Source organism: Leopardus geoffroyi, chromosome A1 (genome assembly GCF_018350155.1).
Source record: "Leopardus geoffroyi isolate Oge1 chromosome A1, O.geoffroyi_Oge1_pat1.0, whole genome shotgun sequence".
NCBI lineage: Eukaryota > Metazoa > Chordata > Mammalia > Carnivora > Felidae > Leopardus > Leopardus geoffroyi.
This window is the reverse complement of record NC_059326.1, coordinates 169,086,880-169,109,107: the sequence shown is the minus strand read 5'-3', so window position 1 is coordinate 169,109,107 and position 22,228 is coordinate 169,086,880. Positions and strand designations below refer to the sequence as shown.

The 22,228-nt window shown below is 36.5% G+C and overlaps 1 protein-coding gene across 6 annotated transcripts in view; it reads right to left on the bottom strand.

The window, feature by feature from the left end:
- The window catches only part of FER (FER tyrosine kinase), a 447,367-nt gene that overhangs the window by 98,991 nt on the left and 326,148 nt on the right, over window positions 1-22,228 (bottom strand). For all 6 annotated transcript variants that reach the window (XM_045500490.1, XM_045500514.1, XM_045500498.1 and 3 more), the window contains one exon: window positions 21,356-21,479. In XM_045500490.1, the coding sequence (XP_045356446.1) occupies window positions 21,356-21,479 (124 nt within the window). The remainder of the gene's footprint in view (window positions 1-21,355; window positions 21,480-22,228) is intronic.

The following is a 22,228-nucleotide window of genomic DNA, read 5'->3' as shown; positions in this document are numbered from 1 at the left end:
AATTTGGACTGTTTTCATAACTTTAGGTTGAAAACCTTAAGAAGGAGACAACCATTATTGTAAATGAATCTCTCAAAACTCCTAAATGTAGAGGTAACTTGTTAATAGGCCACTTACTCTGCTATGCCCATGTAAGCTCTTTGTACTTACCACTATACAGGCTGGTTAACATGGATGGTAATATTCTTGGAAAACATTCAATTTGGCTCTGAGATAAATGACTCCTATCAATAAATCAATGTGAATTCCATCTACTAAAGATTATTTCATTTTACATCCCTTTTCCATCTCTCCTATAATTTACACTGGTGGAATATTTTGCCTAACTGATCTCCCTGGTCTCATGTGTTCAAAATGAAAAAGCAAAACAAAAACAAAACCTACCAGGAAAAAATTTAAGATCTTCATTATCAATAATAAGCATTTAATGGCTACTTTGCTAGGGTCTGAGCAATTAAAATAAAATAATTATTTTCATAATATCTCCTTTAAGGATAGTGAAGATAGTCATTAAGATAGTCATTATTAGCAACAAATATCTACGGGCTTATTTAGTAAGAAGGAGGACGGATGGCAAGGAGAGAAGGAGTAAAAATGGAGGGAAGGAAAGTAGGAAATCAGTAGCTAACAATGTAGATGAGTAAGTAAGACATTCATTTTGGAAGACAGTAAGATATGGAATAGATAACAGGGACACAGAGAATGAGGGGTAGTTGGTGGGGAGTACGATTTGCGCATGGTCTCAAAGGAAAATCAGACTAGAAAGGCTAAGAGGGTTGTAACTTTCTTTTAATTTTCTTTAGCTATTCTTAAGCATGAGTCAGTCAAACATGGCCTTGAGGCCAAATCTGGTCTGCTGCCTGGTTTTGCAAATAACAGTTTAATGGAACATAGTCACACTCTTTTGTTTATGTATTTTCTATAGATGCTTCTGTGCTACAATGGCAGAGGTGAGTAGTTGTGATGGACACCATTAATCTGGAAAGCCTTAAATATTTAATATCTAGCTCTAGAGAAAAAGTTCTAGAACAAGGACCATCCTTTTTTGCCTCATCTTTTTATTATCCTTAAAAGTTTCAAATTAAAACCTTGCGCAATTATAGATATCTTTATACACAATGAGGCCTTCACATTAGCATATGGAAAATGAGGAAAGTAGTGCCATTTACAGAATATCACTTTAATCAAGTTTACTTCTGTCTATTCAGGCATGCAGTGTTGCACAATTCAAAAGTGACAAATGAAAAATTAAGTAACTGAGAGCTGTTAGTAACTTTAAAAGAAATAAATTAGTGATATTAAACTTAGTTCTGGGTATGCCATGCTCACCACTTACATTCATGGTAAGTGACAAAAGACATGGTTTAACCAGGAATCAATGACGAGTCTTTACTCCTTCAAAGGAGGGACATTAATGCAGTGGGTGGGGAAATGAACACATATCACTGCCTATAAACGGCACACTGTGTGCACAAATAACAGACCATCATTTCTAACAAAGTCCTTTGGGACCAACCATCATTACCACATGCACTAGAAAACATAACGGTAATACTATCTTAGAAAAGCCATTCATAGGCCTCTGATTCATATTTTTCTTTTTGGTGTCTTGTTTCATTTGTTACCTGTTTTCCATGATTTTTCTCTTGCATATTAAATAATTTAACATTAGATAACATTTTGAGTACATTATGCTCTGTGAAACAATTAGGGAAATTTGCTTTTTTCTACCAAATACCATTATCAAAGAACAAGTATTTATGAAGGCCAGGTATACTTTGTGCTGCAAAAAAATTAAGATTCCTCAACAATAAATGTACATTTAATTCTTTGATGCATGAGTTACTCAGTTGTATTAAGTATCAGTCATTGTGCTAGGCAGTAGGAATAGGGCCTTACATTGAATAAAGTGTGGTTCCCTCCCTCAAGAGGTTCCTAGCTTTGGCTGTGCATGTATGTAAATATAAAGCAATGACACTTAAGTTCCAAAGAACTGAGGAACTCAAGAGAAGTCTCAAATGAAAAACTTAAGTAAATTTCTGTTGCCCCAACAGGTGAAAAGAGATAGCCCTCAACAAATACTGTTTCAAAGTAGCATTTCTTAGAACTTTTCATCATGTAATGTAAAAAGGTTCCTGAAAAATCCTGTTTCATTTGATTCTTAATGTTAAAAAAATATGAAAAAGATATATATAATTTACACTTTTTCTGTATCCTTTCCTCTTGCTTAACAGAGGACCACCAAAATGTCCAAGTGATAGATATACGGGCAGAAGATCTTAGGGCAGCTTGAGATTGGGCAGGAGGGAACCACTTTTCATTCCAGCAATAATGTAATGAGCCCTGCTCAGTGATTCATTCTGCAACAGCTAACTGAGTGATTGTGGAAGGCGGGCACTGAATTCTGGCATTACCAGGCTGGTTTTAGCTTTAGCAGGGATGGCTGTCTATTCCCATCTCTTCTCAAAATCTAGAGGATTCTAGACTACCAATGCAATGTGTTCTTGGATGGATCAGGAAAGACAGATGAAACAAATGAGCATAGATACCCATGACGACATGAAAGTTTCACGCTACCAAAAAGGGCCAGTCTATCTGATACGTCAGATGAGAAAACTGGCTGTCCACCCGTCTCAGTGGGGTAGAGACAAACGGCATGGCATCATGATGAACAGGACACAGATACACGCATTGCTAAAAACTGCAGCGGCCCTTCTGTGTTAGACGTTCCTTTTAAAGCAATACTCAAATGTTTCATGAAATGGTTTCAATTCAGCTGTAAAGCAGAGCTTTAATAAAGATGATGGAGAAAAAGCTAACTCCTCTCCCTTCTCATACAGAAAAAAAAACTAACAGGTATACACACATCAGGGGAAACTTTTTCAAGCTTGTAATGTTTCTTCTAAAGACATAAAGCCTGGAAAATGGAAATATGAAAATACGAGAGACGGTATATTCATTCAAACAGCTGTGGGCAGAGTGAGCTCTTTCCATACCTGCTTTGGAGTTGCAGCCCAGGGAAGGCTCACGGAGATGGCCAGCACTGGTGCTGACAGCAAGTTTTACCTCAGGCCACCATGGGTGACATAGTGGTCCCTGGCAGCACATATACAGAGAGGCCACATTCTAAATACGGAATAATGATTACCATCAGCTTGGACCTCATTTAAACCTTTTTAACTGCTATCTCTAATCCACTTATTCCTTCATCTTTCTCTTTTCACCTTCTCATATGCCCTGGTGAACAACTCACCCTTCCTCCAAACTGGATAGTAATTCAACACTACGTATAATTTGAATCCCCATTTAGTTTTCTCAAAGGCTTTCATATCTCTTATTTTAATTTAACCTTACAGATGCTGGCTGTAACGTAGTTTTGTTAATCCTCTCTTAACAGAGGAGGGGGGAAACTCTGGAGGTCAAGCAATACTCCTTTTTCACACGATAATAATTTTTGTCTTTGCTCTTTTAAGAAAAACTAGGGAAATGTTATTTTAGGTAAACAAACATACACGCTTTGAATTGTGGAAAAAACAACAAGAGACACTTTCATTTATTGCTGTTGTTAAATCGTAGTCATTGGACAAGAGTACACAGCTGTATTTTGTGTTCACATAGTTCACTGTTATTCCACATTTTACAATGAGTTCTACTGGTCATGGGGCAAGACTCTCAAGAAGGAAAAATCAGTTACTCTCCTGGTTTTCTTCCTAGGAAGGAAAACTTTCCAAAGGAAACAGGCTTCTTGCTAAGAATGATACATTTACAAATTTCTTTTTCCTACTGGTAATTTATTTGTACAGAATTAGGGATATTTTTTTAATACAATGAAAATTTATTTTTCTTTTTCATCCTCTAGTTATCATTCTTATTTGTGAGAGTATAAAGTTATCATGGCTGATATAATTTAAGATTTAAAGGAAGCAGTTAACCTTCAAAGTGATTCATTAAGTAAGCAAATAAGTTAAATAAACACTATTCTAGAGTTAGTTTACTGTCAAACTAGATTAGAGGAACTAGAAATGACAAACATTGGGTATTACCATCAAAGTTAAAAGTCATTTTTGAAACTGCCTCATTTTAAAAATGTGGAGGTAAAATGAACTATTAGTTTTTAAATGCATATATGTAGAGTTCAGAAAATCATCGATATATTCTTCCATGTTTGTTTCTTATTTTCAAATATTTCTTTCATTGATTCATAATTAAGTCAAAGTTTCTGAGACTCATTCATTCATTTATCATTTTTCTTTCATAATTTCCACATTGTTATCTCCAGGTCAGACCTTTCCCTTGAGTTCCAAATACTCATGTGCCTATAAGTATTTTATAGGCACTTCAGACTCAATGTGCCCCCAAATAAACTCCTCATTTCCATCTACAACCTGCCCCCGTCTCTCTCCCCCAAAACCCCACTCCTCTTCCTGTGTTTCCTTAGTGAATAGAGACCTGTCATCCAGTTGCACAAGCCAGAAACCCAGAAAAGGTCTCCACACTGACTCCCTTGAAAGCTTCTCTCCTCCCTCCAGGCATGTCTCCACACTGCAGCCAGAGTCATCTGCATGAAACAGGAATCTGACCGTTCCTACTCAAAACCCCTATAATGGCTTCCCATTGCTCTAAGGGCCAAGACCAACCTCCTAGAACTGGCCTGCTTTTATTGGGTCTGATCCCTACTACCTCTCCAGCTAGCCACATCTCAAGTCAGCATTTCACCCAGCCATACTTTGGATTGCTTTTTGTTGCCTGGAAAGGCCCTTCTCACTCCCAGTTGATTGTTTCTTCTCTTTTCTACCTTCTCTTAGCTACTTCTTTTTTTAATTTTTAATGTTTATTTATTTTTGAGAGAGAACACAAGCAGGACAGCGTCACAGACAGAATCTGAAGCAGGCTCCAGGCTCTGAGCCCAATGCGGGGCTTGAACTCACAAACTGTGAGATCATGACCTGAGCTGAAGTCAGACACTTAACCAGCTGAGCTACCCAGGCACCCCTCTCTTTATTATTATTTTTTTTTAATGTTTTATTTATTTTTGAGAGAGAGAGAGAGAGAACAAGCAGGGGAGAGGCAGACAGTGAGAGAGAGACACAGAATCTGAGGCAGGCTCCAGGCTCTGAGCTGTCAGCAAAGAGCCTGATGCCAGTCTTGAACTCGTGAATCATCAGATCATGACGTGAACCAAAGTTGGATGCTTAACCAACTGAGCTACCCAAGCGTCCCCCTCTTAGTTACTTCTTAACCTTCAGTCCAAATATCACTTCTTCAGAGATGCCTTCTGTGGCCTTATTATGGGGTCATTTCCCACTTTTGCATACTTTCTGGAATGATTATCTATTGATGTAGGTCTCATTCATTAGACTTTAAGCTCCATGAGGACAAAGATTCTATCTGCTTTGCTCAACACTTTATCCCAAACACCAACCAGGTGCTTGATACACAGACAGTGCTTCAGTAAATATTTAATGACCTCAGTTGAACATTATGGAACACTAGCCATGTGACTGCTTTTCAACACCCAGATGCTTACAAAATAGATAAAGTATTCTTTAAGAAAGTTAGGGGGAAAAAGTGAAACTGTTTGAGTTCTCCTAAATGTGGTAAAAGGTCAGTTAATAAATTCCTTAAGAATTAAGTTTATTTTGAATAAAGCTGATCACATAAAAGAAATTCAGTAAATTGACCCAATATTTGTTGGGTGGCTCTTACAACTTTGACTGCTGTGTGCTATTTTTTTCTCCCTACTGTGAAAGGCCTTTGGAAACCCTATTCTTATCTCTTGATCATCCCCTTCCCTCTATGTTCCGTTTATCAAATTATCAAGATATTTTTAGACCTTTAACTTACTTCTCTCATTTTCCTTGAGACTAGGAACATGTCTAAACAGGGTGTTTTACAAACAAGGTTATTTAATACATGGTTTATGACTGATTTAATCTGTGGTAGATAGAGAGGCTTTAGAAATTATGAATAAAATGAGAAATTTCACCAGGGAAGTTTACATGATATCATAAAAGCAAAAATATAGGAACTCCAATAATCTGTTTCTAGCAGGATAGGTACTTAAGCCTATATTTCACATGAAAATTATACTTTTCTTTCCTTCACATGATATATATTAAGGAAAAAAATTAAGACTCAAAAATTTATAATATATACCATATCATATTATATGTTTATGTATACGTATATGTGTGATATTATATATATATATATATGTGTGTGTGTGATAAAAAAGGTTAAATTTTAAATTCTACACCAATTATGTTTTCATTTGGTTATAAAGAGGTTTATAGATTATTTGTGTATCATGACATATGGTTATGTCCTGCCTTGGGTTTTAAAAAATCTCAAATAGCAGTTATAATTATTGTAATGTGATACCTTTGCTCATTTATGTAAGTAAATAGAAGGCTAATTTTTAAGAGGCATAATGGGAATTTTAAGAATGAAGAGAGAAATACTACCCCCTGAGAATTAAAGTTCCATGTTACATACTCTTGACCTTAAATGGTAAGGAACGAAATACCTTGTCACTGTTATAGCCATAACATTTACATCCCCACATTATTTACATAGTGAATGGACAGAGGGCAGGGAAGGGAGGAAGGGACTAAAGGAATGTGTTCCTACTGAGCCTCTAATACATAATAACACATCTGTTGTTTACTGCCAATTACTTCAAAGTGTATGTTAAAAATTAATACTTTCTGGCATGTTATAAACTACTGCTTGCTAAGCCCTGGTTATTGTCTCAAATAGGACAGGCTCAATATAACAAAGAACTGTTGGATGAAAAACAGATTGAGCAAAGAGAATATTCACCTTCTGTGACTTCTGGAGGAGCAGTGATATTGTCTCACTCAAACTCTGAAATAATCACATTCAAACCATTTTAAAAAACACACTAAGCATACTAAAAGTTTCATACTAATACACAGCAGGCAAAGAATTTTGTTCTGTTTGTGTAATGCATACAGGTTTGCATAAGATACAGTTCCTTCTTCATTTATGCACTATAAAGAAGTGAATCAGTGAAAAAAAAATGTAAAATGAACATAAGGGTGAAACCACTTATGATTATTTTTCTAGAAAGTCCCTAGTCATCTAATGGCATTCAATCAGCACTTTGGACAGCAGTTAAAAGGCCTGTTTCATTTTTCATTAATTTATCCATGTATTCATTCATTCACAAGTCAGGTGTTTATTAAACTCTTACTATATGAAAAGTTACCCAATAAAAAATGTTCACAGAAAATATGTACTATTCTCTTCCCACAAAAAGCAAATCAGACTGCAATGAAAAAAAAAAGTTCAGCCTTAAAAGGTCGATTGAAGGACACAAAATAGACAAGAGTTTCTTTTCCATAACAAAAATATCTATCCATAAGAAGGAAAAATTAGTGTGCCACACCACAAACAGTAACTATTCTCTCCAAGCTACTTTATAAAAATTTAAAACTTAGTATAACAGAGGTCATTTTATTTTATAATACACAACCTTACATTAGAAGGAAATGACCTTTTGTATACTAAACAAAATAGCAATTGAATGACATCTTCTCTTTCATGTCACTTTAGTTCCACAGATGACATTATTTCTCCAAGAATCAGGCACTATCCTCTGGCATTATTAGCTAAGCAATAATACCAAGCTATTCAGTGTGGGAGATAAGCTTAGGAATCCCCCTGGCTTACACCAATGGGGTAACAAGGCACCAAGAAATACAAAGTCAATAAAATGCTCACACCGAGTTTGGGTAAACCAGATTGGCACTCCAAGAATAGGTGGGTGCAAAGACACCCTGAGAATAGGGAAGCACAAAGGTGCCAGGAATAGGGAGGTGCAAAGGCACCCCAAAATAGGGAGGGGTGCTGAGCCCCCCAAAATAGAGAGAGGCAAATGCCTGAAATAGAAATGGTGCAAAAGTGGGGCGCCTGGGTGGCGCAGTCAGTTAAGCGTCCGACTTCAGCCAGGTCACGATCTCGAGGTCTGTGAGTTCGAGCCCCGCGTCAGGCTCTGGGCTGATGGCTCAGAGCCTGGAGCCTGTTTCCGATTCTGTGCCTCCCTCTCTCTCTGCCCCTCCCCCGTTCATGCTCTGTCTCTGTCCCAAAAATAAATAAACGTTGAAAAAAAAAAAAAAGAAATGGTGCAAAAGTGCCCAATACATAGGAATAACAATATTAGATATTCAGGGTGAAAGCACCCCAAATTTAGTACTATAGCAGAAAGATGATTTCATAGGAGAATAAGGCCAGGTTAGGTAAATTGGTAAATTGGACTTTGGACCTCTGAGCTACAGGCAAAGCAGCCCTAGTGGAGATGGTTAACAAAAGAAAAGGTGTCTTGTTAACCCTGAGGTTATTCCCCCTATCTGTCTCATCCCCTAGGCTGGCAAAGATAAACAGGCACAGCGCCTCCTGTCTGCTGTTAACAACCATCTGCCCATCTGCCCAGCACCTGGATTTTGTTTTATATTGACCCAAACCCCAAACACCGTATATCTCCAAAATCCCCTTTTCCCCCTCACATCCCCAAGTTAATGTTCCTAGTTTCTTTGTCCCTTTGTACACGCCCATTACGTTTGCAAGCCTTCTTATCTGAATAAATATGGGGCAAGGACACTTATTCAGTACTCCTGTCTTTTTCCTGAACATTAGCCATCTCTTATTTTAATCCTGCGTCTGCTCTTTGGCTGGCCAAAAGAGAACTGTAGACTTAGAGTCTACAACAATTCAGTTCAGTAAATAATAATTATTTTTATTGACAAGTTGAAAGCCCAGAGACCCCTGGGGGAAAATATGACCCACTATAAATTATGCATAGATTTAATTCTACTTATCTATTTAAATCAATGGGTCTATAAACTAGGACACTATTTGCAAGGTACACTTAAGGATCTGTAATGTATTTAGAAAACAAACATTCAATGTAAATACAAAAAAAATTGCAGCTGAGATTTTTTTTAATGTTATATATTTTTGAGAGAGAGAGAGTGTGAGTGGGGGAGGGGCAGAGAGAGAGGGAGACATAGAATCTGAAGCAGGCTTCAGACTCTGAGCTGTCAGCACAGAGCCCGATGTGGGACTTAAACCCATGAACCATGAGATCATGACCTGAGCTGAAGTCCGGTGCTTAACCAATTAAGCCACTTAGGCACTCTAACAGCTGAGATTTTGAGTGTCTTTCATTTCAAGGTCACTTTCTGTTATTTTATTCCATTATGAGAACTGTAACCCAAGATGTGGTACAGTGAAAATGTCAGAAGTGGTGGTACTCTGCCCAACCCTGGCTCCATCACTTGTGCTAGCACAGCTCTCTGCATATAGCAGGCTCCCAGGAAAATGAGAGTTACATGTTATGCTTTTATTTGGCTCATTATAGTTTGAAGCAGTAATGTTAGAATTAGTAGAATTACAGAAAATAAAATATTGGAGAGCATGTTAGAGTCACCTGAATTTATGAGGAAAATACAGAAAGACTTTTTTGAAGTCTGTGTAAGAATATAAAGTCTTCTACAGAAGAGATGAACACAAAGGAAGGGAAGCAAAAATAATATAAAAACAGGGAGGGAGACAAAACATAAGAGACTCTTAAATATGGAGAACAAACAGAGGGTTACTGGAGGGGTTGTGGGATGAGGGATGGGCTAAATGGATAAGGGGCATTAAGGAATCTACCCTGAAATCAATGTTGCACTATAAGCTAACTAACTTGGATATAAATTAAATAAATAAAAATATTAAAAAATTTAAAAATAATATAAAGTCTTCTTTCACTCTCTCTTTCTCTTTCATACTGTTTCTCATATATTAGCAAACCCAGATGGCTTTACCTTCAACATGCACCCAGAATCTGACCACTTCTCATGATCTCCACCACTACTATCCTGGTCCAACTCCTATTGTTTCTCATTTAGATTATTTAAATAGCTCTTGAACTGGCCTCACTTCTGTACTTGCCCTCTTATAGTCTACTAAAAAAAAGAAAATCCAACCGATCCTTGAAAATCCTGGGGCAGATCAAGTCAGTTCTCCATAGTCCCCATGTCATGCAGAATAAAGGTAAAGTCCTTTCAATGACTTACAAGGTCTTCATGATCTGGCCACCTAATAACTACCTAACCTCATTTTCTGTCTCCCTTGTTGGTCTTCTTTAGACACACCTAGCATGCTCCCATCTCAGGGCCTTTTCGTCCTTGCTACATCCATTGCTAGTAAGGTTATTCTCAATGATATTCACATGGTTCTCTCCTTTATCTCTTGGTCTTCTCTTACCACTACATATACAGTAGTACCCACCCCAGCCTCCCATTCCCTCTTGTCCTATTTTGTTACTTTTGTATATTATGTATTACCATGTGGGATATTTTATATTTACTTATTACCTTTACTTTTTACTTTTTTTAATGTTTATTTATTTTTGAGAGACACAGAGCTTAAGCAGGGGAGGGGCAGAGAGGGAGACACAGAATCCCAAGCAGGCTCCAGGCTCTGAGCTGTCAGCACAGAGCCCGATACAGGGATCAAGTTCACGAACTGTGAGATCATGAACTGAGCCAAAGTTGGACACTTAATCAACTGAGTCACCCTGGAGCCCTCATTGTCTGCTTTCCCTCATTTTTGTAAGTCCCACAAGGGCAGGGCTTTGTTTCATTCACTGGTGAAGACAGAGAGAGAATTTGCCACCCCAAAATATGCTTCTTTGGTATAAGGATTATATTGTAAGTTTTATTTTATTTTATTTTATTTTATTTTATTTTATTTTAGAGAGAGAGAATGCAAATGGGGAGAGGGGCAGAGGGAGAGAGACAGAGAGAGAATCTTAAGCAGGTTCCACACTCAGTGCAGAGCCCCAGGCGAAGCTCACTCCCATGACCCTGGAATCATGACTTGAGCCAAAATCAAGAGTTGGACACTCAACTGACTGAGCCACACAGACACCTCATTGAGCTGTTTATTTTAAAGAAACGTCATATATGGGGAAAGTTTTACAACTGAGTAGAAGTTACTCTTTTGTAAGAGACATTTTAAGGGAGCTCTCCTTTTGGAGACTGTCTCCCTCACTGTACCAGGAAGAAAAGGTTGACTCTAAATCTCTAGAAACTCTTATTGACAGAGAAGACACTAACTTAAATCTGTGTAACAATCTTATCCTTGTTTATAGCTTGGCCTGATAACTGCCCACAATTGGCCTCTCCTAGCTGGAAGCTGGTATTTAAGGTAGTGGCTTGGGCTACCTTGGGAAGTTACTCAGTTTTCCTGAGTCACTCCCATGTACATAGGAGGCATACATGCTATTTAACTTCTGTTCTTCTCTTAACCTTTTATTACGGGGTGGAGGGGGGGTCTCAGCCAAAAATCTAGAATACTAGAGGGAAATTTATTTTTCCTCCACCACTGTAGCCACAGTATCTACAGGAGTCCCTGGCCCAAACATACCCAGCATTGGGAACACATAGCTGAAAGGGTAATGTGAGTAAGTTGACAAACTATGGACATATGGACTCAGAGATAATTAAGCTTTAACGTGGCTTTCTCCTTAGGGTGAGACTGTGGACTTGTTTACACCAAGTTTGGTGCAAGAAAAGTTTAGCCCAATGTTTAAAACATGACACAAAATCACACAGATGTACAGATACTCCATTAATGGTATTATATGATCCATACTACCATGTTAGCAAGAAAATGAACTCAAATTCAACAAGGCCCTAGCCTCATCAGACATTGTTACAAAGTCTGGGGACCATGGTAAAATGAATGGAGATATCCTGCATTTGTTGTTCTTTTATATGGTCATCTTTTCGTGAAAAGTTTCTGTATCCCTGGCAAAAGAGACAACTGAATTTAATCTTACAATAGTGTGAATGTGTGTGGTCTCTTCTAGCTATGTTGTGGTCCCCTTGAAATGTTTTAGGGATATTTCAGAGTGGGGAACCTTGAGGTACTTTTTTTTAAGTTTATTTATATATTTTGAGGGCAAAAGCATGAGCAGTGTAAGGGCAGAGAGAGAGGGAAAGAGAGAATCCCAAGCAGGTACCACAATGTCAGCGGAGAACCTAAAGTGGGACTTGATCCCACAAACTATGAGATCAAGGATCTTGCAGGATCCATTCCTGTATTGAGGAATGAACAAAATAAAGTCAATATCCTCATGGAACTTACATTCTAGTTGGCAGAGATAGACAAAAAGCAAACTAGGATTTTATTTATATATGCATTATATATATCACTTTTATACATATACAGATATTTATACATGCACATATATGCAAATGTAGATATAAATAAAATAAATGTCAGGTCATAATAAGGAGTGATGAGAAACTAAGCAGGGTAAAGCTTATAGGGAATACCATGATGGCAGTTGAGGAAGGGTCCAAAGTCACACAACTAACATTTTGTAGAGCCAGGATTCAAACATAGAGCATTCCAATGCTAAATCTGTGGTCCTAACAACTATGCTAAAGCTAAGTGCCTCTTCAAAGGCTAAACTTCTAGCCTATTAGAGCTGGTAATACAGAAAAAGACAGTCTGATTAGGACAGAAACACTTTGAAAGGGAAACCTGGGAATGAAAAAGGCTTCTCATAGTGCTCTGTATCTTACAAAGAATAAATAAAATTTAAAAACAAAAACTGAGTACACCTCCTTCTCCCCCAGAAATTCTCATAATTAGTATGGTGAGTCAATGCCTAGTAAATGGCAAAGGCTTGGGTGCCCTAGTTCCATAGCTGACTGCTCTGATCCTGCCTTAGAGACCAGAAAGTAGGAAGCAATTTGCCAATGAGAAGGTTAGGCTTACTTCTGTGTCATCCATGTTCTAACAGATTTCTTGGAGGTTAGAATTTCCATTTGATCAAGACTAATTAGAAAAAGCTAGCTACTCTAGCATAAATCAGGTTTCAGTGGAGGACTTGAACACAACCAACAGTCACCTAAATCTCTGGGGTAATCATTACCCCAATTCCACAGGTCTGAGCATGATCTCCTTCCTGTTGTATAGACATAGTATGAGCTAGGATTCAAGACCACATGGACCAACAGCAAAGAGTAAATTTGCCAGCCCTATACCATGGAACTGCAGGGAAATGATTCATCCCAGGAAAATATGGAGGTAAGATCTGCAAAGGATTCTTTTATCCCTACAACAAGGCTTTCTCAAAATCAGTATTTATTAAATGGTCTTAAGTTTTGCTTCATAAGAGAAATTTCCACATGATTGATCATCCTCACAAATAGGAAGAAACTGGAAATATATCCAACACATAGTTTAAATGTTTTGCTTAGATTCCCAGGCTTTGTCATCAACTCAATCTAGACTCTAATCTTCTCTTACCAGCTGTATGACACTGGACAAGTTACTTACTTTTTTTTTTTTTTTTTTTTTTTTTTTTTGTGGCTCAATTTCTCCTACTGTAAAGTGGAAATAAGTGACACTGTTCTCATCAAAATATGAGGACGAAAAAAATAGTGAATGTACATGCCAAATAGTAAGCACTTTATGAATGCATGATAGCCATCTTTTGGGGAGCCTACTTCATGTATGTCCCATCCTCTGAGAATCATCCTCTCACACCCTGAGACTGGCTCCTGTAAATCTATGTAACAGTGACCCTGTATACTCTTCTCTGTTTAGTCACCTTATTGATTAAAACAGGGGTAGACACCTAATATAAGCTGGGCCAATCAATTCTTTCTGCCAAAAATTTGAAGTTAGACCTCAAAGACTAATTAGTTTCTGCAGGTGCGAGGCCTGGAAAGTTATACTGATTCAAATGTCACTTGAGGACCCTTTGCAAATGGGCAGAGGAATATAGTCTTCAGATCAAGAGGGAAATGAAGCAGCGAAATGGAGGAAATCATGAGAGACCATGTGAACACAGAGGAAATGACAGAAAGAGATGCTGTCTTGGTCCCTGAATGCTTCCCAGTACCTAATTCCAATGGCTCCCAAGACTGCTGAACTTCGTGTGTCCTGAGTTCCATGAGATAGTTCTATTTTCTTGTAATAAATCTCCTATTGCTTAAGTTAAACCATTCCTGTTCTTTGTAATCGAAGAGTTAGCTTAAACCATTCCTATTCTTTGTAATCAAAAAGTTCCTTAGAAGGAATGGTTTTGAAAACATTTGTGTTAGTTTAATGTAAAAGTTCAATTTTGACATTCTGAACCAAAAATATATTTCCTGTAATTAACTGAATAAAAGTCAGAAATAATACAGAAGAGATACAGGCCAATTTCTCCTTTCATTTTCTATGTAACAGAGGACAAAGCTAGCCCTAGCCAAACTATAAAATAGCTTTAATGTGCTGCTATGCCCTTGTTTCCCTCCCATCTCATTCTCATGGATTGTTTACTGGACGTCCCTGAATTCCTGAACAGTGTCTTGCATTTGCTGTGTCTTTCCTACCAGTAACCATACATCAAAACTTATCTGTCCTTTGACCCTTTCTCCTCAATTTTTCATTTTTGTTTTCTAAGAAGGCAGCTAGATACTTTTAACTCAAGCTAACATGTTAATTGATTCTAATATCAGAGAAGGCTTCCTTTTTCATTCCCGGAAACATACATGCGACTTTAGGGAAAAATCCCTTAATTAAAATGAATGAAATTAGTGATGGGAAATTCTGACACTGAATATAGTAGGATAATTTTTAGAAAGGTGCTTTTGTGATATCTATTGTATGATAATCACATTGCATATATGCAAATACCAAACTACACCAGAAAAAAAAAAGGTTAGAGCAAGATTGCATATTTTTGATGTATTTGAAATTATTGAGAAGTCCTTTCTGTACTGTAGCAAAATTGGTTTAGAAGCTAAAAATAAAAGTATAGCTTAATATATTCAAAATTGTAATCAAATGTTGAAACAAGAAAATCAGTCATAAATGCTTAGTCAACTGAGATTATCACATTTCTATGCTAATCCTGTGTTTTTAATTAACAGATAAAGCAGAAGAGGCTATCTAAACAATAGTGTATAAAAAATGAAAAATAAATTTTCAAGTTCTAATTAAATGGAGAGGCAATAACAAAATACTGCTGCATTTTAGCAACTCTTTATCAAAAACAACAAAAAAACACCTTGATATATCTTTCTAAAATTACATTTCACAGGCTTCAGCATGTTTATAAAGAGTCCAGATGTTAAATATAAGCAGAGATATCACACCAAATACCGTCTGGCCTTCTTCACCAAACCTCCTAATTGGTCAGAAGATCCATTTCTTACGGAAGGCAATTCAGGGCAGTGATTTAGAATGTGGGCTCTAGAACCAGAATGCCAGGATCCATATCTGGGATCTGCTACTTTCTTTTAATATTATCTTGGGCAAGATAATCAACCTCTCTAACCGTAAGTTTCCTCATGTGTAAAATGGGCCCACCAATAATACCTCGTATTGTTTTGAGGATTTATTCATTCACCAATAGGTGTCTGGCACTGTTCCAGGCTTTTGGAACAGTGAACACTGTAGGTACAAATCATTGCCCTCATAAAGCTTACATTCTCAGATATTCCATCTAAAGCATTTAATTAGCAGAGTGCATGGTACCCAGTAAGTTGTCAATAAAGGTCAGCTGTTGGGATTACTAACACTTGAATGAGACAGAACAAAACACTGGCATTCAAATGATGGTAATGTGTCAGAATGAAGTCAGCACATCTAAGATTTAGCAGTGGCCCTGCCACTAACTGTTTAGATAACCTTCATTCAATCTCTGAGCCTCAATTATTTAATCTATAAGTTGATTTTAAGGTCCCTTTTACTGAATATATGGCAATTCATGAGAGACATAAAACGTGAGGTTTTAAAAACATTGAAGAAAATATTTCACATTGCATATTTTAGTTTTATCTTATCTCTTAAATGACATGAAGATGCATTAAGCACAAGAATACATTTACAGTACACTGAAGGCTTAGGGAGAGTTCAAATGGTAAGTAATCAGGTGTAGTTTTGTTTAAAAACAAGAAAGAGAGAAAAGCATTCAAGAATCACTGGAAACATGTAAATGACCAATATCATACACAAATCTTTAGCTTCATAAAATATGAAATCACAAAAAAATATAATAAGACAGAAGTAGCATCTTACATTTATCATAAAAAGTATACTGGGATGCCTGGGTAACTCAGTCGGGTAAGCGTCCTAACTTCGGCTCAGGTCATGATCTGACAGTTCGTGAGTTCAAGTCCCATATCAGGCTCCATGCTGACAACTTGAAGCCTGCTTGGGATTCTTTCTCTCCCTTTCTCTTTGCCCCACTGCCCCCCCCCCACCTCAAGCTCAAGCTCAAGTTCTCACTCTCAAATAAATAATTAAAAAAAAAATATCCGTTCTTTGCTTTCCATGGATACCAAAAAAAGAACATGGCAGAAAACCAATTTTTAAAAATAAACCCAAATAAAAATATTGCAGTAAGATTAATCAGCAATAAAACCATAAACACCATTACCATCTATACCTAGTATAATGTCAAATTTCAATCAACTTATCAAAATTAGTCAGGCTTAATACTTTTTTTGGAGTGGTATCTAACAATCTAGTTACATACCATTTTAAGTAAATGCACAGATACCCCAAAGTTTATCAGTATACTTAAAATATTCATATAAAGTACAAATAGGAAAGAAAATTTCATGTTGGCCTATAAAATAATTATAAAGAAAATGTAGTTGATTTATAACTAAAGTGAAACAAAATAATCCAGTAATTCACTAGCTATAAACAGAAATAGTTTCAATTAGAAACTTAAGAGTATCCAGAGAACCCTTTTAGAAGTTAAATGGAAATTACAAGAACATTTTCCAAAAGCAGGCCAATTTCATTAGCAATTACTTCTTTCCATTTTATAGCTGTCATACTTGTTTATCTATAATGAAACATTGCTCTGCTTTTCTCATGGTAATGAAAACAATACAACAAAGCTAAAGGAAGAAAATGTGTCCCCCCCCACCCCCAAACTTAAGATACTATTTTGAGGAGAGACAATTAGAAATATTTTCAAGTCCTGAATTTCAGTGACTTCGAATCATTGAACAGAATAAAATTTATAAGTTCACATAAAATTTAAAGCACATTACAATTTTTTTGCTTTGATTTGTGGGACATAGACTTCACAATTCATAGACATGTATATATTTTAGTGGTATTTGGGGAGGTAAAAAATGGGGCTTGGTGACTTTCTTCACTACTTGAAAACTGAAACATTAAACCATGTTAAGATTAATCAATTTTTGAAATAACCTCATTATGAGGAAAGACATTTACCACTTTAGTGAATGTTATATATATTTATATTTATCTATTTGACATTTCTTAGGAGAAAAAACACATGTCTTCAGTGCATCTTTTAACCATATATCTATTAAAATCCATTCCAATACTATTACTACCACAGAAATAGTTCTATAGGATGTCACATAGTAACAGTACAATTCACTTCTATAAAAAATTCAACACAAAGAATATTTTATTTTTTCAGCATAGTGTCATGTATTGGTGGGTAGTGAAATGAAAAGAAAAAGAAAGTGAATTCCTCCAAAAGAGCATTTATAGAAGTTTCAAGAGTAATAAAAGACCCTGGCCAGAGGTATCATAAAATTCATCCAGTAATTATGACTAACAAGAAAAATCAGCAGATGGCTTAGAAGAAATCAATGGAAGTGACTGTAAAAAAATTTTATAATTTATTTTATTTTATAATTATATATATTATATATATTTTATATATATATAAAATATATATATATTTTATAAATATTATATATAAAAATTATTTTATAATTTTATAATTTATTGTAGCTAATAAGGAAAATCATATAAAAAAGCATTTATTAAAATAAAGACAAAAAATATTCTATGCCACTGAGGACAAATTCAGGGCTGGTTTGTTAATGTTTATCAGTGCCCTAAGAGATGTGACTGATCAGTCATTGGACTCTGTTGCTGATCCTGGAATCCTTCTCAATACAACACAGAAAGCCACTATCAATCACTGAAAATAGGCAGTGAAACCTATTTGTCAAACCTGCTCTAAGTAATATTGTTTAAGATACTCAATCTGGAACCTTCCTCACAGGCAAATAGTACAGGAATAGGTACAACCTTCTAAGATACGTGCTCAAGCATAGGTTGACACTCAAAAATTTGTGAATGCATGAAAATGCTTAACAAGGAAAATGGAAGAATAACATTAAAGCAGATAATGTTATGATTTGGTTAAGTGGGATAATTTTTAAAGGCTAACTGCCATCTAAGACATAGAGCAGTTTTAATTCTGATGATAGAGGCACTTAAATAACTACAGTCATCCTATACAAATCAAAACCACAATAAGACACCACCTTACACCTGTCAGAATGGCTAACATTAACAACTCAGGCAACAACAGATGTTGGCGAGAATGTGGAGAAAGAGGATCTCTTTGGCATTGCTGGTAGGAATGCAAACTGGTGCAGCCACTCTGGAAAACAATATGGAGGTTCCTCAAAAAATTAAAATAGAACTACCCTACGACCCTATAATTGCACTACTAGGTGTCTATCCAAGGGATATAGGTGTGCTGTTTCGAAGGGACACATGAACCCCAATGTTTATAGCAGCACTATTGATGTATATACGTACATATAAATATATGTACATATACATACGATAGAGTATTACTCGGCAATCAAAAAGAATGAAATCTTGCCATTTGCAACCATGTGGATGGAACTAGAGGATATAATGCTAAGTGAAATTAGAGAGAGACAAATATCACATGAGTTCACTCATATGAGGACTTTAAGATACAAAACAGATGAACATAAGAGAAGGGAAGCAAAGATAATATAAAAACAGGGAGGGGGACAAAACATAAGAGACTTAAATATGGAGAACAAACAGAGGGTTGCTGGAGGGGTTGTGGGAGGGGGGATGGGCTAAATGGGTAAGGGGCATTAAGGAATCTACTCCTGAAATCATTGTTGTACTCTATGCTAACTAACTTGGATGCAAATTAAAAAAATTAATAAATCAGGGGTGCCTGGGTGGCTCAGTGGGTTGAGCGTGTGACTTCAGCTCAGGTCATGATCTTGCAGTTCAAGAGTTCAAGCCCCATGTCAGGCTCTGTTCTGACAGCTCAGAGCCCGGAGCCTGCTTCAGATTCTGTGTCTCCCTCTCTCTCTGCCCCATCCCCACTCATGTTCTGTCTCTCTCCATCTTAAAAAAACAAAAACTTAAAAAAAAATTGTTAAATAATAAATAAATAAATAGTAAAGAGTGAAAAAAATACAGTCATCCATTTTCAAGAAAAGCAATCACTACAAAAGTAGCAAGAAATTAAAATAACAGTTCCCTCAACCACAATGCACCAGAAATTGAAGGCTGCTACTGGTAACTGACAATTAAGCAGTCTCAGTACTGTTTATTCATTAGAATTTAAAGCTATAGTCTAATGGCTTGAAAAAAATCTGAGACAAAATGAGTAACTACAGTCGAGAATTTGATACCTGAAGTAGCTTTAACACCTGAGCAACCAAAATAATAAGACTTTCTCTAAATGAAGAAGAAAATCCTTGCTACTTGCAACAAAAAACATTTTCTTCTTCCAATGAAATTAATGATAATGCAATTCTTGTCCAAAATCAAATACTTTTTAAAAATATTTAAAAATACCTATTATAATGTGATTTGATCTATAGTCCTAGAAATACAAGGACAGTGGCTTAGTTTTAGTTGTCTTAATTTCCAGATATATAATATCTCTACTGAAATGTGTTTTAAAATGTATGCAATTGTTGAACTATATTGGAAACATAAGCCATAATTTTAGTTTTAGAATAAAATTGGGTATATAGGAGAATTTTTTGAAAAAAATTAATCAGTTTGATAGACTAGGCAGTTAGCTAGACACAAGCAGGGAGAGAGCAGGTAGTTTTCTGATTGTTCAGAAGGGCCAAAACCAAGTTTCAAACAGCCAGGAACCCCCCCGCCCTCCGGGGCGCGGAAAGGGGAAACACATGTGCTCTTCCCTATAGCTGTTGCCCTACAGTAACCTATAGCTTCATGATAATACATTTTCATTGTGGTTTTGACCCCCCTCCTTTCAAAGGGATGCTTCCATGACAGTTCATATAAGGATCATGTAAAACCAAAGACATCCCCTCCCAATCTGTAGGAGGAGACCCTTATTGATAGGAGGCAATGCCATCAGAGACCACCCTCGCTATGACCCCTATAGCTTGCAAACATAAAAAGGAAAGACAACCTTGACCCCTGGTGCAGCTGCCACCTCTGGGCCTGCCCACTCTCCTACCTTTAGAGTGTACTTTTGCTTTAATTGCTATTAAACCCTTGCTTACTTGAGAGCCTGGCTATGAATTCTCGGCCAAACACACAAACTGAAGCAGGGGGTGGGGGTAAGGGTGGGGAGCAGATGAGTCATGCCACTGACATAGTGAGATCAAATAAATATATACTTTAGGTGAAGGTACCTTTGGTCTGCCATACTTATACATTATACAACTTCAGAACATTAAGCAAAGCCTGCATAATGAAACACATCAGAGAAAAATATAGTTCAATAATTGAACCAATTAAGAGAAAGTCCACACTAGTTCAATCTGACAATGAACTCTGTTCCATGTTCAACAGTATGATGTGCTGCTTCCAGTGAATAAAAACCACATCAATGCCCCACTTTATTTTGCTTAAATAGACTTAGCCATACTTAGGATCTGACATGAATTCTCCAAGAGATGTTAAGTTGTATTGACATGTAGCAGTAAAGAACATTTTCGGCTACAAACAACTAAAACCAGGATCTATAAAAGCATTAAAACCAAGTCACTGCTCTTAATGTAATTAGGTAAAGTTTTCTAAAATCTCCTTTGAAATAACTATTATGCTAATATCTTCTACCCTTGGCCAAATTCACTCTCATGAATTGTTGTTTTACTATTATGCTCTTCCATGGCTATAATTTATGAGTAATTTCTTTGCAAAATGAGAATAGGGAGCACAGGAAACAATCTTATTTGGCTCTAAGACTGTAGGTGATTATGTGACTAAGTTGTGGCACATCTTATCACTAGTTCATTCATGATTATAATATAACAGATTTTAATCAGTAAGTAACTCATTGTCTAATTAGGTGTACTTACCTCAGGTAAGTATTTCTGTAAATTATATCAACAACTATCAAAGAAGGCTTTCACACAAAATATGAAAACCCACAAAATATGAAAATCAACAAGAAAATACGTAAGTTTTGTGAAAGAACTTCATGCTGTACTGTATTGCTGTAATGTCACTTTTCTAGCGTTCTATTTATAAAACTGGAAAATGTTTAAAAAAATATTCTCCTTACCTGTGTATACAGTTTTTACTCTCGAGATAGGACATACCAGAAACAGCATCTAATGAAAATTTCACTAACTGCTTGAGTTTTAGTTCATCCTTCTTCTTTCTCAGAAAGGAGAGGAAATCACCTCCTAGAAGAATTGAGAGATGAACAATGAGATAAAATCATGAGGTACTGCTTACGAGAGATACCCAGCAGAACAAAAAGCTTTACACATGTGGCCATGCTTTTTACCCATTTTGTTTGACATGAGCATAAAACAAAGTATGAAAAGAGCACATCTATCAGGTACCATAAACTTTCCTACATACAGTTTAAGCCCTTTAAATGCTTCACACTGTTTGTTATCCAGCATGCAATAATATTCAAACAAAATCATACAATTTCGCTGTTGCCATTTCTCACCAATTTGCCCAGCTAAAATTTTCTGTGAAATTTTGTTTCCTCTGATATCAAATAAAAGATTGTAATTATTAGCAGTTTAAAATGTAAATGATACCAAATTAGTTATCAGATTCACTGACTCCTTATGATTATGAAGTCACTGATGGTAGAGGGGGAGGGGGGCAATGATTTTGATGATTGAACTGCTGAGCCAGATTGTAGTTTGCGCATCAGATGGATTTCAACAATGTCTTCAAGCAACTCTTTAAACCAGCATGATCCAAAAGAAAAAAAACACGCAAGGGAGCCCGGGTGGCTCAGTCAGTTAAATGTCCAACTCTTGGTTTTAGCCTAGGTCATGATCTCACGGTTCAGTTCCTGAGTCTGAGCCCTACGTTGGGGTCTGCACTGATAGTGTAGAGCCTGCTTGGGATTCTCTCTTTCCCTCTCTCTCTCTGCCCTTCCCCTGCCATGCTCTCTCAAAATAAATAAATA